Source organism: Watersipora subatra, chromosome 10 (assembly GCF_963576615.1).
Source record: "Watersipora subatra chromosome 10, tzWatSuba1.1, whole genome shotgun sequence".
NCBI lineage: Eukaryota > Metazoa > Bryozoa > Gymnolaemata > Cheilostomatida > Watersiporidae > Watersipora > Watersipora subatra.
This window is the reverse complement of record NC_088717.1, coordinates 3,228,620-3,247,029: the sequence shown is the minus strand read 5'-3', so window position 1 is coordinate 3,247,029 and position 18,410 is coordinate 3,228,620. Positions and strand designations below refer to the sequence as shown.

Sequence of the window (18,410 nt, the reverse complement as noted above, 5' to 3'; positions counted from 1 at the left end):
ATGGTCGCACTGCTGTAACGATAGGTTCCTACTCATGTCTGTCATATTCATATAAACACAACATGAGGTGAAAGTGCTGAGTAACCCGCGAGTCCACAAAAAAGTTAATGTTATCAAAACAAGCTATTTGGTTGTTTACAATGGCTGATAAACAACACAACGTGTAATATTGAAAGTTTGGCCACATAACCCCACGGTCATCGTTAGGTCAATGCCTTTTTTGTTTCTAGCTGCTAGATAATCTAAAAACGTGCTTAGTCAAAAACCAGCTTATGTAATTACGGTCATGCTTATATAATTTTCAATTCGTAGAGAAGCTCTGTCTAGTTTCAAGTTGTAACAGCACTCGAAGCTGCTATAAACTTCACGTATCCTTAAACACACTTTCATTCAACATTAAAATATCTCACACTGTTCTAAACAGTTCTAAATATCTCACATTGAAGTAGCCTCCTTCATCCTTTTAAGTGTAGCTGACACATATCTGATTAGTTTGGTAATTATTGTTTTACTCACTGTTATTATCCTGGTTGGAGTTGTCTACCAAACTTTGTATATGCAGTTATTAAAACAAGACTTGAACCAGAAATCATCTTGAAAAGTTTATTAGTTTTATTATGTTTAATAAAATAAGCTGATCAAATAAAATACTAAAATATATATAAAACATAAAATGATATAAGATAAACACATGTCAAAAAATATTAAAATTTTGCCCAAAAAACATAAAAATTACTGCAACTGATTCAGCTAAAGATTTGAGTCTCTGTCGTCGTAACAGAAAAGGTTGTTTCTATAAATTGTGGGTTTTGCAGTAACTTGTAGTCAATGAAATTTTTTCACTGGAAATGGTAATTTTGCCTATTAATATTTCTACAATTCACCACTAAAATGCAGTGGTAATATTACGAAGTTTGACCAATTGACCTGTTGTGTAACATTTAGCCGTTTTACAAAAGGGCCATAGGACTCACATATGCTATTATTAGACATTTGCAGATTTCGATATTCAATTAGATTAATTACTAGGTGCTACACTGCTTGCCATATTTTATTACTTATACCAGTTAATTAGTCATCTTAAATAATCATTATAATTGATCTGACTGCATATCTATGGGTCTAGACAGGGAACAACAGGTGCCCCTTCACTTCAGTAAGGCCATAGGCGGGGACAGATCGAGGGGGCGCCCTAATTAGTCTGTTGAATGTACCTTGAGTGTAAATCTGCTGAAACTCCCAGCAAAGCCTGTGACATGCTTACCAATGGATTCATAGGTCTATCATCTATGTGTTGTTTTCTTGTAATGTTATTAAAATGTGGTTAATACTTGTAAACCAGGCTAACACATTACTACTGCTCGTGCAACATTCTGCATCAGCTTAAATAGAAGTATGTACTTTTTTTCTAGTGTATTAGAAAAATACTACAAAATATTTAAACCAGAGTTAGCAACACTAAATAAAAGGAATGAGTTAACATCAACATGCAGGCATGTATTTGGTTTTGTTTGTTTGTGGGTTGTCTGCCCTTTACTATCACCAACTTTTAATTAAAGATAAGCTTGGACAAACCTTTGGTAGATTTTATCAGAAAGAATCGGATATTTTTCTATCATTTCCGATGTTTTTTTCGGTTGTTTTTGATGTTGGAGGTGATCTGACTGTCGAGATGTTTTAAGATTAAAATCAACAAAACTTGATCGCGATTAAAACGCTAGAACAAATATGTGCGCAATGACGTCTTGTAATCTTGAAACATCCTGGCAGTCAGATCATCTGGCAGTCAGATCATCTGGCAGTCAGATCATCTGGCAGTCAGATCATCTGGCAGTCAGATCATCTGGCAGTCAGATCATCTGGCAGTCAGATCATCTGGCAGTCAGATCATCTGGCAGTCAGATCATCTGGCAGTCAGATCATCTGGCAGTCAGATCATCTGGCAGTCAGATCATCTGGCAGTCAGATCATCTCAAACATAAAAAACAATTGCAAATGACAGAAAAATACTGATACTTTCTGATAAAATCAACTAAAACTTTGTGTATGTTTATTTTTAACTTTGATTTCCCAAAAGGTTGAGCGCACGCAACCCTCAAGTTTAATTGTATTAAAATTTGTTCCTGCGATGATGATTAGGGTATTAGGCTGTTTTAAAAAAAATAATGAACAAAAAAATGACACAAACACAGATAGCATCAAGTTATTTTTATTCAGAATAGGTAGCCAGCTCTATAGCCACAACAACATAGCGAGCAGGCCTGACTAGCATTAATAAGTTTGTGAAAAAATTACTCTTGATTGAAATAGAGTTGTCTACCGCATAGTAATTTCTGCTGTCACATCTTTAACAAAAACCGATTGTATGAACTGCATGTGTATCTTAGTTTTTTGGGCTAGCCTTAGTTCAGAGCATTACATAAGGAAATAATAGTACTCTCCTCCTTCGTGGTCCAATGCTTGCTCTACGATCAAAAACTTTCTTCAAACATTTGGAAGATTTTTTTTATATATAACTGCATGGCTAATATGTAGTCTTTTGCTATAGCTTCTATAGTTAAAGGTGTAAAATTCAACAGAGCTTAGAATAATAATAATCTAGCTTGATTGATTATTGGCATAAACCACGTCACAATTAAATATCTGCAGGCAAAAATACTTTAAACTAAAGACGTAACTGAAATTTTTTAATAGCAATCTGGTCAGCCTGAGCATACAGCGAATTGCTCTTTTTCTCATTTCAAGCCATTTGTCCTTGTATCACAAAAAACTTTTGTTGTACGCTCCGCAGTTTTTATGAAAGTTAGAAAGGTTTTGTTTTGCGTTTTATTTTTGTTTTCTTGTCTCTCATTGGCCAGTCAAAATTGGCTCATCAGACCATTGAATGACTTTTCAGCTACACAAGTTTCAACATGTAGACACTTTCCCTCTCTCTGGAGTGTGTAATAATAGTACTAAATATTGTAGCAGCATATCTTTATTTACTACGCTATTGGCCAACTGCTTTTTGTACTATCACATTTCACATTCATATTGGCGTTCTCCAGGATGACTGAGGTATCAACCTCAAAAAATACAATCATGTCTTTCCCATCTACTGAAATATGCAGTTTCACAATTTGACCTAGAAACAGCCTTTCTAGCTTATATAATAATTTTTAGCGATGGCCCAATCAATCAGTCCTTGCACTCAGCTCCTCCCATATCTTCACTCGGCTCCGCCCACATCTGCTGGAACCATATTAATAGCTTAGTTGGCATGTGTGTGACAGTTAGCCCATAGGAGATTCCAGAGGAAAGCTGCATAAAAGATAATAACAATTTCAGCAACAGACAGGTTAGTTTCTTACAAGTAATCTAGTTTTTAGGATGATATGGAACTGTAGATAGTATGTAACTCAAGCAGGGCATGAACTGTAGTGGTACTATTGAAAGCATGCCTTCAATTCTTTTTAATAAAATAACTAAAAATCATAACACGGACTAGTTAGGGGCTTGTGCACAGACACCTGCAAGCACCTGTATGCAGTATTATGTAGTTTACGGCTTGTGTACAGACACCTGCAAGCACCTGTATGCAGTATTAGTTTGGGGCTTGTGTACAGACACCTGCAAGCACCTTTAATGCAGTATTTCAGCATTAGCATGTTCTCTCAGCTATCTTAACAATTATGCACATACAGCACTTTTAGAATATTGGTTGGTGGAGAGAGCTACTGTAGCTTTATTATTTGAAGCTGAGGAATAGTTTGTGAAGCCTTTTACATTAACAGGAAGTAGTGGTGGATTGTTAACAGGAAGTAGTGGTGGATTGTAAACAGGAAGTAGTGGTGGATTGTTAGAATATTGGTGTTTTCAGATGGTTGAGCGCTGACGCATTCTTTGGCTGAACAAGACCACTTTTAACTTTTTGCATTTTGTCTGCAGTCAGCTAGCAGAAATTGTTCCAAGGCCAAAGTTCAGAGATTGATTGTATCTTCAGCCTAAAACTACGACAAAACCCACAAACGGGAACTTATAATTAAACTTTGATGTTAATTGCTTAAATTCTAACTAGATGAAATGCACAAAAAACGCTAAATCATTTTTTGTGATGTACTTAAATTTTTCATTGGTAAGGGGATAATTTCAAATAATTATACTTCAAATTTGACAAGGTATACAAGGTCCCTACAAGGTGTATACAAGCTTTTCGTAAATTGTATTAGTCCTTGAAAATGTTGCATATTTTGGCTTTATAAAACAAGCCTGTTATCACTATTATCATATTACTACTAACATTTCCTCAACACACTGTGATTGAAAAACACGTAAGGCGCTAACTGAAAACATTTGAATCAAGGGTTTTTGTTCAAAACGACAGAACGATGATCAGTTGATGATTACAAGTAGAATCTATGTGTGTGAAAAGTGCTTTATTAGACTGTGGAACCTATGAACCTACTTTGTGTATCATTTATGGTTAGAAAGGCTCCTACATAGGTACATGTATCTTAGACATTTGAATCGCAATCAAATCTGACTGATGGTCAGCCATAATCAGTCACAATCATCAGTCGTGATCATGGTCAATCATCATTGAATAAAAATGATCAGTCATAACCTATCAGCCAGCATACCTTCACACAGACTCGTGAACTATGTATAAACTTGATAAACCTTCCTCGCTAATATTGTAGTATCTGGCTCATGAATAATAAAAAACACACTGGCCAGGCTCCATTAGACGCAGCCTTTTTCTGGGTGCTCTTTATTTTTCCTATATGTAAACAGTTTACATTCACAATCCAAAAACTTCAGAGGACCAAAGCCGCTCTTATTCTGTTCAATTCATAAGATTCTCGGCACATAATCTACAGTATTTCTTTATAGTATACCTTGCTTTGTTGCAGTTGCAAGAACATAAATACTGCCAATCAAATTGCGCTCACCTCTTTGCTGCAGAGCGTTCAAAAAATGTTCGTGAAACATCAAGTCTAGCATTGCTTGAACTCAATTGAGCAGGTTTTCATTTTGTTTACAGCTGCTTCTGAAAAAACCCTCAAAATATCAAGTTTGATATATTCGATGTATTTTGCAAATCACACAAGTATCTGTTCGAAAGCTTTTGTTTTAAAAACCTCAATTAAAATAAGGCTATTATGCTGAGGTCTTGGCTATTTAAAAAATGCCATCATGCACCATTGCAAGAGTTATACAAGTCGTGTTATTATAAAACAAGTGTACTTTAGCTCTTTATAAGTTATCGGAGTATACATATAATCTGTTTCTCTCTCAAATTCTTTTAAAAAATCTGAAAACTATCAGGATAAAAACATCAATCATACTCAAGAGCTCAGTAAATAGCGCAGACAACTCGCTGCTGAGCCGCCACATACAAGGTCCATAAAAATATCCTCACCTTTCCTATAAAATCAAGATACCGTAGCTCTATTTTCAAAGCTTCTAGCTTACTAAATAACACTCCATTGTGTCAATTTGTTGTGACAACAACTTTTTCAACGAAGTTTCAGCAGCTCTAGAATAATAATAATGACAATAATAATAATAACGCTATGTTAATAACATTTTTTTAGAATAGGTCAACCGACTTGTTCATCCATATTCTGCCTTTTTACCTTTTTTATATACTTTGAACAGAAAAAAAAACAAAAAATGACATCTTACAAGGAAGCAAAAGATGCCCTCGCCCCGATGCTTGGCCGATGGAAGTGTGACAATACACGATCTGAGAGTATCATAGAGATGATGGCAGAAATGGGTAGGTAGTGTTATACCCTAGGCTACCAGCTTATAAAACTCTTTACTTTTTAATTAGTTAGCAACCTATCTTTTTAAAGGAATGACTTTGTAAAACATTTGACTTCCATGATTATATATGCCGACACCTTCATGTATCTAGTTGTCAATATAGTTCCAGTATATCCGTTCAACTCTGTGATGAAACAAAAATGCACAAAATTACTGCCACAAATATTTTAAATGTTTTCTAATTTGACAACATTTAAAACATAATACATTGGACCAGCAAAAGCAAGTTTGGCTCAGATGCTTCACTCAGATTTAATTGGTATTCAACAAATCTTTATTGAAATATATTCAAAATCTTTAAAATGCTCATTTGTTTCAAAACTCTTTTGATGAAAACCATTTAGTCTGTTGGTAGGAGTTCAATGCCTATAGGAGTTGTTCTCTCGACTAGCATTATGACAGCAATCACTTTAGGACCTTTTCATAGATTAGCTAGTTAAAATCTTAACAAAGCTGTTAAACTGTGTAAAGTCAGATGGTTGCATAAGCATTTAATTTAAGCTAGTCTAAATCTTTACTATAATAAGAGCCGTGAAGCCAGCTTGTCATCATAACTTAATGTAACTCGTAATAATCTCTCATGCAATCATGATCTTCAAGCGTGCAAATAGTAACTAATAGTATTTTCACACGTGCTTCAAGTGTATATGTTGTTACATTCTAACCGATGTAATAAGTATGACCACAATTATTCCATTGTATAACAATGTAGCCACTTTGCTTAGAAGATGGCAGGCTTGTCTGCAGACCTAGATTTCCAAATTCAAATCCATTGTAAAGTGACTTTTTTGCTTTTAACACTTTATTGCTATTACTGGATATATGAACAACAAAACCCTGTTTGAAACTGCATTAATCAGGACTACAATATACATGTTATTATTCATATACACTATATATTATTCAGGACTACGCCCGATCGTCGGTGAGCGATCTAACGTGAATGACCCAATTCTGCATCTTTATATCGACGACGACCAACTAGTTTCCGCAATGAAGCAGCCATACAATTCCAAAACAAGCATTGTTCACTTGGATGGAAGAGAGACCGAGGATGTAATTATAGGAGGAGGAACTGCAAAGGTAGCTTTTGCATTTATAGCTGTTATCAAGTTTTATACCCCAAGCAAATAATTCGAAAACCAGCTTTTCAATGAATGCTGCTTCTGCTATTTAAAAAGCTCAAAATTTAAGTTCAATGCTCTCAAAGGTGAAAAATCAAAGAAGGCTAATATATCGTACCACTTGTTACAGATCTATATATGTAACAATGAGCTATGTAACCTAGGTGACATGTAACCTATGTGTCTGCATATCCGTATTATCAGTTATAGCTATTAAAATCTCACATCATCCCGAATTTGAACTCATGAAGAATGCACCCGCAGGTTTTTAATCCGTTTGTTTAACCACGAGTCTCCGAAGGCTCTTACAATTCATAGCTCTTACTATATACTGTATACACCCTTTTCCATTTTCACACGCTAAATGACGTATTAATAGAAACTCTATGGACTCTATTAATTCTATGAAGCACCATGCTTTTTCATTCTTGCCATACTATGGCTAATTTTGTTTTTGCAAAACGTTATCAACAATAAGCAGAACAAACTATATTAGCAAAACTATACGTACACGTATATTAAAAAAATTATATTTAGCAAAACAGACCATATCTAGCTATTACTCGCTAATGATTTTACATTTAAACACCTTTACAGTTTTATTTTATCTCATAATTTATTTTAACAAAACACTTCTTTCATTATATAAAATTTAAAACTTACAGTTGTTTGAAAAAGTTTGAAAACCTCTACAGTTGTTTTCTTTTCTCTCATAGTTCATCTGAGCTGCACAAAAAACACTTTTCTCATGATATGAATTTTAAAAGTTAGAATGGTAAATGTTGTACATGTTATCTTAAAATAAATTTTTTGTCCAAAAGCATTTTTATTACCCGCGCAACGCCGGGTATTAAACTAGTCTACAACTATATGTGAGGCTAGAGAAGCAGTACTGAGTACTGAGTAGCAGTACTGTGTACTGAGTAGCGGTACTGAGTCAAAGCATAAGTTTATCAAAACCATGACAATATGTGATGTCTATTTGTATGATGACATATATGTAGATGGTCTATATAGTATAACACCAATAACATTTGTTGGAACATGTTAATTTGAACCGAAAGCAAGTATTGCTGGTAAAAGCGATTTTTTGACATTTGGATGAAAAGAAAAAATTTGCTATTATTTCTAATAAAACCAAAGACAAAATTTCCCTTCAATTCTTCTAGTCTCACTTTGAGATGATCGATGGACGACCTGTGGTTATTACAACTCCTGATGACCCAAACCAGAAGACGGTATCTCTCACAAGGGTGATGATCGATGATGAATTAGTACAGGTCAGTCAAGCAGTCGATTTTGCCATACTGAAATACTCAGAAACATTTGAGTCTGTAGCTATCCTTTCTAGGAATCCTTCACAAGAATTTATCTATGGTTTCAGCGCATAACGAAATCACCCCAGTATGTAGGCTTATACCAAATCCTTTTGGTGAGAAACTGTTCAAAATTAGATGAAGCAGAAACACTGCCTCCGCTGTTCCGGAAATACTAGCTGAGTTGTAGATATAAAACTTAATTATATAACAAGTTAATCCATCTTGATACTTACTTTGTATTTTGAAATTTTTACATGCTGAAATGAATATTTATGTGAAAATGCCTTTTATTTTTCTGATTCATTTTAAAGCCCACCATACAACAAAGAAATACAGCAATTACTTTTCGCGTTCCAACAAATAAATTGTGTGACATTATGGAACAAATGCAGTGTGAAAACCTAAATTATTTGTAAATCAAAATCAAGAAAGTAATAATTAGTAGAACTAATGATTGATAATCAATAACAAAACTGATAATCAATAAAATCAGGTTTTATTGCCACTTTGCGTTAGAGGAAATGCGCGAATAAAAATGTAGGTTGACCAAAACGGAAGCATTTCTATGGTCGAGTGATCCATAGAGATATGTAGCACAATTTTAACTTATCTAATATAGTGTAAATATAGTTTAAATACTCACTATAATCTACTTCAAGTTAACTTGATTTTTTTAATTATTGACTTTTTAAAATTTTCATCATTTATTTTACTTACAAAATATGTTTAGACAAATTTGCACAGGTTAAAGTATTTCATATGTCAACATATATCTTTGCTCTCATTTTACAACTTAGTGTAAAAAGGTTTGTATGTAAAACTGGGGCTAAGCCGACGTTTGCGTATACTAGATACTCATATCATGCTTCCTTTGTCAAAGCTATGAACTGTACTAGTACTGAGACAGAGAGGCAGCAAACATTCAGAGACAGCACAGACAAGGCTCATTGATAACTAACCTTAAACTTACAAGACCGAATACTGGAGCTACGGGTTCTCAGACATAATATTTAGATTGAGTTGTATGTTAACTCCATTACAAAATTAAATTTCAAGGTCACTGCATCGGGCTTAAAATATATGTAAGGTGCCCTAGTAACAACAACTCTATCAGTATTTATAAATCCGAAAGCAACATCTGGTGTGTTCATAATTGCAAAGCTTGTAATCGAAGAGTTGTATTAAATTTCAGTGTAATATTCTGTCAAAATGAAGTCAGCTTTTGTGATTTTATGAAGATTAGCCTAAAAGACATGAATTTTTTAGCTTTAAAAAAAAAGTAAAATAAACTCCAATCTTACATTTTAACCATCACAGCTTTAAAGTTGTAAAAGCTACATAAAACCTGCAACCTTAACATTGATAAAGTATAGATTAAAAAGGAATAAGCCAGTGTCAGGTAGAGAAGACAACACACACATGCCGGTATAATAGTAAAACTAACTTCACAAATAAATCCTTCCTTGTATCAAATGTTTATACTGTGCAATGACTTCTGTAATGTATTTTGTTCAAGCTTTATCAAATTTCTACACAAATCTTTTTGCATTTTACAGCTCATCCAGGTAATTGGAGGAACAGCTGTATCCAAGCGATACTTTGTCAAACAGGAGTAAGTATCTGGCTAAGCAAATATTCAGAGCTGATCATAAATCATTTTGTTTTTTGCTTTGTAAAAAAGTTATCAACTTTACTCATACATTTTACCAATGCTAAAGGATATTAAGAGTTGAAAACTTTGCTATAATAATTTCTTTTCACTGTAAAACTTTTAACGATATATAGTTTTATCAGTAAAACTTCAAAATTCAATTACAGCAAAAGCTGAACACTTGGTTATTATATGAGCACTTAATTATATATTTAGTTTTATAAACTAAACATACTTACATGTAGTTTATGTACAACATTTTCCTTCTGTGTATAAACTTTTATGTTAGTTATGAGGTTGCTATCTGCATCCAAATATCAAAATGTGCAACAAATGCATCTGTCATAACATAAACTCAAGAAATGTTGAGGCGTCTCAGAAGCACTTTTATATATAAGTATATATAAGCCTAAATATTCAGCAAGTATTATAGTTTAGTTTTATAATATCTAACACCAAATCGTTTAGAGAGTGAACAATCTATGTTCTTGTATTGCAATGAGGTTGTTTGGCTCCAATCCACATTGTGAAACAAGTAATGTTTCTCAAATGCTACAACATTTCTTTAGCTTATGTTATGGCAGATGTATTTGTTTTACATTTTGATATTTGGCTGGCAATAGCATAACTAACATAAAACTTTACAGATGGAAGGAAAAAATTCAAAATGCCATAATTGTTCATATTTTTACCATGTGCCACTTGAGATAATTCTACAAAACATTTAAAAGTTTTGAGGATCAACAATTAATTTTATTTGAGCTCGCAAAGTTTGGTATTTTAGAAATAGAATAGAATTGAAATTTATGCAATAAATCATTTTTTCAAGAATAGGCTCTTTGCTAAGGATACGCATGAGACTTGAGTTTTTGTCGAACATACCATCAAATTTTATTTATATCTTTATAATCTAGCAATAGTAAAAATTTGAATCAATAAAACCTCTAATATTTGTTGCTGAATGTCAAAACAGTTTATATATGCAGATCAAGTGCATGAGAATGCTTATGTACAGAAGTAGATAAAATATTGTATCTAGCACGTAAGAATTTTGTTAGTTATTAAGAGGTTGATTGAAATCAGCCTTTATCTACAAAATATGCAAACTTCAGCTTTCAGTTGTTCAGCATGCCAATATTATTGCTACAATAATACACCTGGTGTTTGTCTAATCATGTAGTTATTTTATCAGTACGCATAGAGTTATCAGTGTGCATAGAGTTATCAGTATGCATAAAGTTATCAGTATGCATAAGGTTGTGATTCACAAACTAGCTAGAAATGGATATGCCAAATCATTGCCAATAACACACTTCCGTGGTTTTTAACTATGAGGTCAATAAATTGGGACAAGTATTAAAGTGCTATCCTCGCTCAATTTGGATGTAAACATGTTATGAGCAGTTTATTCTCTGTTTCAGCTGAGGTAACAGGACTGAGGAACTATTTTAATCTATCTAAGCAAGCCTGCTGCGTTCATCTGTACCAGCTTATCTCAATAAACGAGTATCATATCTTCGCACTTTGCTCACTTTATTAACAGACCTTGTATTTATATGAAGTTCACATGAGATAATGAATTTTAAATATTTACTGCATTCTTTACAATGGCTCTACTACCTTATAACTAAAAAATAAAACATATTATATTCTTTTATGTGTTGTGCTTTGATGGCAAATTTTCAAAAGCTCTAAGTTAGAAGCAAGCGACGTTGAAGCCATCCGTATACTGATGACCTTGATGAGCCTACAGATAGTTGATAAATTCTGAATGATTCTAAATATCTCAACACATCTAAATCAAGAAGATGCTGTCAAGAAAATTGATAATCAAACAGAGGCGATAAAACTGAGCTCAGTGGTTATATTACAGGTAAAATACAAATCAATCGGTACGAAGAGTCTAATTAGTGTATATTGCATTCTACTACTGAACCTGTCTCAAAAAAAGCAAGAATGGACTCAAACATTATCATAGACGTCATTATCATGGTACAGTTGTGGGCCAGCACGGTTGATTAAACTAAGGCATAAATACATTGACATGGTTATACCGCCTCACACCATCTACATAATGCAAATTTAACTTCGTGCTAAAATTAAAATTACTTTGTCTAAAAATGAGTTGTACTGACTTTCTCAGAATTTGCTTGAAGCTTTTGTTTATAAGAAGAATTTAAATTGATGATAAGACTTGGGATTGACAAGATGAACATTTTATGCTTGTATGTAAACCAGGTTTATTACAAGGAAATATTGTTATTTTAGCTGATGCATTTTACAGTTCCAGACAAATACTACAGACAGAATTAAAGTTGAAAATATTTTCACTTTCGATTAATAGCAAAACCTTGTCTTCCAACTAAACTTGGGGCAATAGATATCCACTTTATTTTACACTTTTATAATTTATATAATTAATAAGCCATGGATACAACTGGTGTTGATAAGTACAGGCTGCTTGTAAACTACTTACGTAGAATATAAACTACTGGATAATATAACTATAACCAGTGCCATCGCTTGAGGACAAAACAACTTCTAGAATATTCTACAGTCATGCAGTAGATAGATATTAAGCTCATTTGCACCTATTGATGCCATTTAAAGCAAATTTCACCATTAAACAATAAATAGTGAATTATGTGTATTGAGCAAAAAGCTGTTTTTGCATACGCTGTTCTATGTGCATTGGCAAGGTGCTGGTGTCTGCCACAAGGTGTAGCAGTTTTTGGGAAAGTAGGAATGTAATGGAAGGTCAGGCAGATTGGAGATACGATTTGAGAATGACTAAGTTACGCGTGTGCATGTAGAGCAGTTAAGATCAACATTAGGACAGCAGACCTGATTTGAGATAAAAAGCTAGTAGCATAGACTACTAAAGAGAAAGGCAAAACAACTTTTAGAATATTCTATAGCCATGCAGTAGATAGATATAAGTTTTATTACCACAGGTCAAGGCCATTTAAAGTAAATTAGACCATGAGACAAAGACAAATAATAGTAGAGTAAATTATGTGTACTGGAAGAAAAATGTTTTTTGCATAACACTGTTCTATAATGTAAATTGGCAAAGTGTCGGTGTCTGGTAGCAGGTTTAGGGGCTATTTGGAAAGTAGGAATGTAATAAATAGTCAATCAGATTGGGGATACGATTTGAGTATTCTAAAGGCAAATATCTGAAAATACATTTACATGTAGCTCCTCAGCACTAAGGGCATTTAGACTCTGATCATAGCTGTCCCTATCAGATAACATAACCCTGAAGCATAATTTTGGAAATCCTTCTAATTTTTTTAACAGTTTTTGATACCAAGGGACACCAGCTTGAAGCAGCATACGACCAAATTGACAATATACAATTTAAGTAGAAGAGTAATAGGCCGTTTTGTTTTCTACCTATTTTTCTGAGCTGAATTAGAGGATGAGTTGATGGTCCAGTTTTTGAGATAACAAAGTTAAAGATAATACACGCTTGCCTTAATTAAATTCATTAGCATCACAAAAGTTATTGACTAATAGATTTTAAAGACTTGTTGAACGCATCAAAAACTGGTGGGCATGTTGCTGAACCATTTTGTAAACCTAAAACAATTAGGTAAACTCTGAGAGCTCAAATTTATAAAGCTAAAGCTCACCTATCGAATTTACGAACGAGTGCACGTAAATATCAAATAGAAAATTACATCTCATTGAGCTGTTCTCACTTGAAATACTGTCGCTGATGCTTTTTACCAACATTTCACTTAGGAATATTTTATATTTGGTCTGATCTTGTGTCTAGCCACTTGCATTTACAAAACGGTATAGAAAATTTAAAACAGACTCCCTAACTAATCTGTTTATAGATAAACTTACACAAAATGTCAATAGGTTTTATCAAAAAGTATCGGTATTTTTCTATCATTGGCAATTGTTTTTAATGTTTGAGGTGATCTGACTGCCAGGATGTTTCAGGATTAAAATCGACCAAACTTCATTGCGGTTAAAATGCTCAGAAGAAAGATACGTGCCGAAATGACGTCCCTAGTTGCTCAGCCATCTGCCCTTCTATTATTAATATTGGCTATTGCTTTCAAGCTGTAGTGTTAAGGCGTGGTTACACGAGCACCGAACCGAACAAAATGACGCAAAACGACGTCGCTCTCAGCTGTAAAAAGTTCAGCCGAAGACATTTCTAGCCGAAACGAACTATTTCGGTACTGCTCGAAATTTCGTGCCGAACCCTTGCTCTTATTGGCTGGTTAAAATTCTAGAATTCTAGCGAGCACGAGTCACATTTCTCCTTACGTGCATGTGAGTAAAGTTAAAAAAGAAATGGGATGATACTTTTATTTCGTTAAATAAACAACATGAAGCAATTTACGGCAAGGTTCACCCGGACTTGTGATTGGGTTGCATAAATGTAAGATGTTGCACTTAAGTTTTGCATAAATGTAAGGGAATGGTTGTGATTTTCTTTTGTGTAGAATATAAGTAATGTGTCATATTCATCCTGATGAAGTATCGTTGACTGATTTATTTATGTAAAACCACAGTACTATGATAAAGACTGTTTTTGTTTGTTATGTACTCAGCATAGAAAAACATTCATATGTTAATAAAAAAATATAATTATGTTGATGGGAAGGGTTAGCAAAATCGTTGTATCGAGTGATTTATTTTGAGCAACTGAACGATCTTCTGATAAATCTGCTGTGTAATTATAATTTATAATTGTTTCTCAAAGTTTTTTGTTTACAATAGAAATATTTAACTCAAATACATAACAATTACTAATGAAACCGTGTCTTTTCTCTATACTTATGGTATCTAGGAAGCGAAGTGACTTCGGATGCCGTGTGACATGTGCCACGAACCGAACCAGCCTCCAAACCGAACCGATCCTACGTCGGTTCGGTGCTCGTGTGACCAAGCCTTTACGGGTCTCTATTCCGTCGGTCTTTCTGCCGAAATGCAACAATTAATAGGAGTAATAATCGCACTTTTGTTTGCATTTTGACATTTTAACCATGATCAAGTTTAGTCGATTTTGATCTTGAGATCAACTATGTACATAATTGATCCACTTAGACTAAGTTGAGTCACTTAGACTTTCACAAAACATAAAATAAGCAGAAGAAATCAGAAAAATGCTTTCTTATGTCTGTGTCCCCTACATTATGCGTACATCCTGCTAACTGGTATATCAGTTTTCGACATGTGAACACCACAATCATATGTTGACAATCACATGTTCACAATAACAGGTTGACAATCACATGTTCACAATAACATGTTGACAACCATATGTTCATAATAACATGTTGACACTCACATGTTCACAATAACATGTTCACAATCGCATACTCAAAATCACATGTTCACAATAACATGTTCACAATCGCATACTCAAAATCACATGTTCACAATAACATGTTCACAATCGCATACTCAAAATCACATGTTCACAATCACATGTGAACTTGGGATTTTCAAACCTGATAACAGTTAGACTTTGACAGCTTTGACACCTTCTAGTACTAAGGTTGTTATGAACACAATATGTTTTGCGGTCAGAAATTTGCTTGTGAGCTAAATTTACATCAATGTGTGATATGATCTTTGCTAGCAGAAACCAACCAACATTTGTGAACTGTTCTCGCTCACTCATTATCCCTAATTCTCACTTCTGTAGAGGAATCTTTTGTAATAACTAAGATATTAACTTTTTGCCATTGTGATATAATAAACAGGTCAAAGCACTGACCGGCAGTGACTCATAAACCAGACACAAACTAATTCTTTCAAGTTATCAGCATGACAGAAGAGACAAAAGCTGAAACTATAACATTGAAGTTTGTGGTCTCTCAAGTTTATGGCAGCGTATACAGTATAGTATATATATAAAATACAGCTCAGAGGTATTAACTGCTTCAAGCACTAGCTGAGTAACCTTTTATAACATAGTTTTTCACCGGCATGTAGGAATGCGTCCAAGCAAGTGTTATAACATAAAAGAAAAGTCAGCTACCAGCCCAAATTTCATAGATCATGTGAGCAAGCGTACTTAAGCAAGATTATAGCTTCAGTACCTTATTGCAAGCAGAGCTTAGCATAAGTTCCATAGCACTTTAAGGTTAACCAAAAATGCTGGAGAGGCAAGGAGGCAGCGTCAGAAGTGAAAGCTGACAGTCGTCGAGTTGATGGAGTTGTGAGAAAATAGTACGGCCTGAGCAATTGAGGATGAACTGGCTTTATTGTCATATGCAGAGTTGAAGTTATTTTCCCTGTAAATAAAAAAAACATTTAAAAATATTACTCCCAAAAATACAGTAGCATCATAGTTTCATTTCACTATAGTAACTGTAGTGACCTAGTTTCATTTCACTATAGTAACCGTAGTGACCTAATTTCATCTCACTATAGCAACTGTTGTGACCTAGTTTCATTTCACTATAGTAACTGTTGTGACCTAGTTTCATTTCACTATAGTAACTGTTGTGATCTAAATCTCTCCCAAATAGTTTGAAAGCTGAAACAAACCTTTTCATCACTTCATTGGCAATAATCTCATTTCAAACAAGATATAAATTTAGGAATTTTGTTTTATCTTACGATTGTATTGACATGATTCTATGCTGTGGAAGGTACATATTACATGTATTGCTTTAAGTTTATCCGAGGTGTAAATTTTCTGTTTGCAAAATGTTTGCTATAAATATATAGAAAACAAAGTTGTCAACTAAAACAATGCCTTTGCAAAACTATTTCGTTCCTAAAGAGTTATATTATAGTTAGTTGATTTTGTACTGCTCATTGTAGCGACTAGCTTAGAGATGACCTGGTTTTGAAAAAAAAATTATAATTTTCTTTATGTTTTACGGCATCCAACCTTCCTGATGCCAACTCAGTTTTCCTCATAAGTGAAGAGGTCTGCTTTCAGATATGCTAAGAGAATTTAAAAGTTATAGGCCTACTGTTCTCGTCAAAAGGATGTAGGCCTAATGCAGACACAAAGTAAGTGATCGCTTCTCTGTTAACAGTTCCAAAAGTAATTTATTTTTAATAGAGATTTCATGTGAAATGAATTCGTGGTTGGTTCACTATGATATTGAAGTCCCGGTATCTTTTTGCTAAGACTTTAGTCACACACCCATCCCTATCAAGTCTGTTTGTAGAAAGTTAGTATTTTCTTAAGACATTTGACTTTTATTAACCTCTGCTCTCTGTATACTGAAAGGCAGACACTTTCCAAACAGAACTGTGATAAGATTTTGTTCAGCTTTTTTAAACAAACCTGTGTGACCGGCTTAACAAGATCAAATATAGAACAGAAATTGGAGAGTTGCAGCCCCATGCACCGATTGTAGAAGACCTCAACTCACTGACTTGCTCAGAAACTATTTAACTGTATAAGGGACTTTAAAAGTCAAAAGAGAGCTATTATAACTTTATTAAATATTTCAGTTGAACTCGCATTTTAGCGGAAAAAAAAACTTTTTAGTTAATTTAATGTTTCAGAAAAGCAAATTTGCTAATGTCTTCTATGTGTTCTATAAAAGAGAATATCCAATGTCAAATAAATGTTTAGTTGTTAAACTGCAGCTTCCTTGTGTAAAGACTTCCAAATAAGGCACTACTTTTGGTAATCTCATAATAATTTTTCTTTCTAAACTATTTTTATTTAAAAGCTATTTTATTTGGCTTAGTTGTTAAATAAAAAAAATTAGTAGAAGTCAAACCACAATCCTAAATTTGTTCAATTTAATTGGAAGATGTGTTTTATTTGACTCTGGTATTTTACTAATAAGGTGTTTAAACACGCAGACTTTTTTAGCAGCAACGTTTTACCTGCCTTAGATTACATGTAAACATTTACTGTAAATATACATTAATTTCAAACATTATTATTGTTATTCATATTTTTTATTGTCTTTTATTTGGGTTTGTGTGTCACTGTGAAAAATAATATATGTTGCTACCTAATTCGCAAGACGTGCAAACGCACTTCACCACGCTATCTACTTGTTCATATGTGAGTAGAAGTGCTTTTAATGTGGCACCATGTTCAGTTCTGTTTGATAGTTATGAGTAAATCAATGATTAACATTCACTAACATATATCCTATTCTGTACAAGTAATACTTACAATAAGGGGCCTCTAATCCTGACGCACAAAGTATCGAACAGCAACTGCCTTTCCACCAACAACTTTTACTTTCTGTAATATCCAACGCAAAAGGCTGAGGCACATGGAATGCAACAAATGACAATGTTAGCTAATGTAAGCCTACTGGTTTGATTTGGGTCTGCTAGGATAAAAACAAGTGAGAATTTTTGATAATTACAACCTTGGTTGCCTCATTTGTCTCCTGGTATGAGTTGAAACAATGGCTCTAGTACAGATGTGTTTTTCTGATATCTCCAAACTTTTAGCATTATTTTACTAGAAAAAGTAACAACTATTGCCATATTTTGTTTCATAATTTCTGGACTTTGTCAGCAGAGTATACTGCTTTTAGA

At 33.7% G+C, this 18,410-nt stretch overlaps 2 protein-coding genes across 5 annotated transcripts in view; one reads left to right on the top strand and one right to left on the bottom strand.

Moving 5' to 3' along the window:
• Positions 1-648: 648 nt before the first annotated feature.
• LOC137405770 (uncharacterized) overlaps positions 649-18,410 on the bottom strand; it is a 36,479-nt gene continuing 18,717 nt past the window's right edge. For 2 of the 4 annotated variants that reach the window (XM_068092161.1, XM_068092162.1), the window contains 2 exons: positions 18,037-18,108; positions 15,736-16,174 (listed from right to left, as the gene is read on the bottom strand). In XM_068092161.1, coding sequence (XP_067948262.1) covers positions 18,049-18,108 — 60 coding nt within the window. In that variant the 3' untranslated portion in view covers positions 15,736-16,174; positions 18,037-18,048. Of the gene's footprint in view, positions 3,301-4,954; positions 5,030-15,735; positions 16,175-18,036; positions 18,109-18,410 lie in introns of those variants that run through there. The other 2 variants (XR_010979806.1, XR_010979807.1) reach the window with 2 other exon arrangements.
• On the top strand, positions 5,641-11,557 carry LOC137405771 (uncharacterized). The gene is made up of 5 exons (XM_068092163.1): positions 5,641-5,761; positions 6,719-6,894; positions 8,105-8,215; positions 9,811-9,866; positions 11,327-11,557. Exons 1-5 carry the CDS (start codon positions 5,656-5,658, stop codon positions 11,328-11,330), a joined length of 453 nt encoding a protein of 150 aa, XP_067948264.1. The 5' UTR covers positions 5,641-5,655; the 3' UTR covers positions 11,331-11,557.

Bases quoted from the DNA above. Each gene is read 5' to 3' on its own strand.
- LOC137405771 (XM_068092163.1), top strand. From the start codon at position 5,656: ATGACATCTTACAAGGAAGCAAAAGATGCCCTCGCCCCGATGCTTGGC. The intron at 6,895-8,104 runs GTAGCTTTTGCA...CAATTCTTCTAG, and splicing joins TAGGAGGAGGAACTGCAAAG to TCTCACTTTGAGATGATCGA. The intron at 8,216-9,810 runs GTCAGTCAAGCA...TGCATTTTACAG, and splicing joins TCGATGATGAATTAGTACAG to CTCATCCAGGTAATTGGAGG.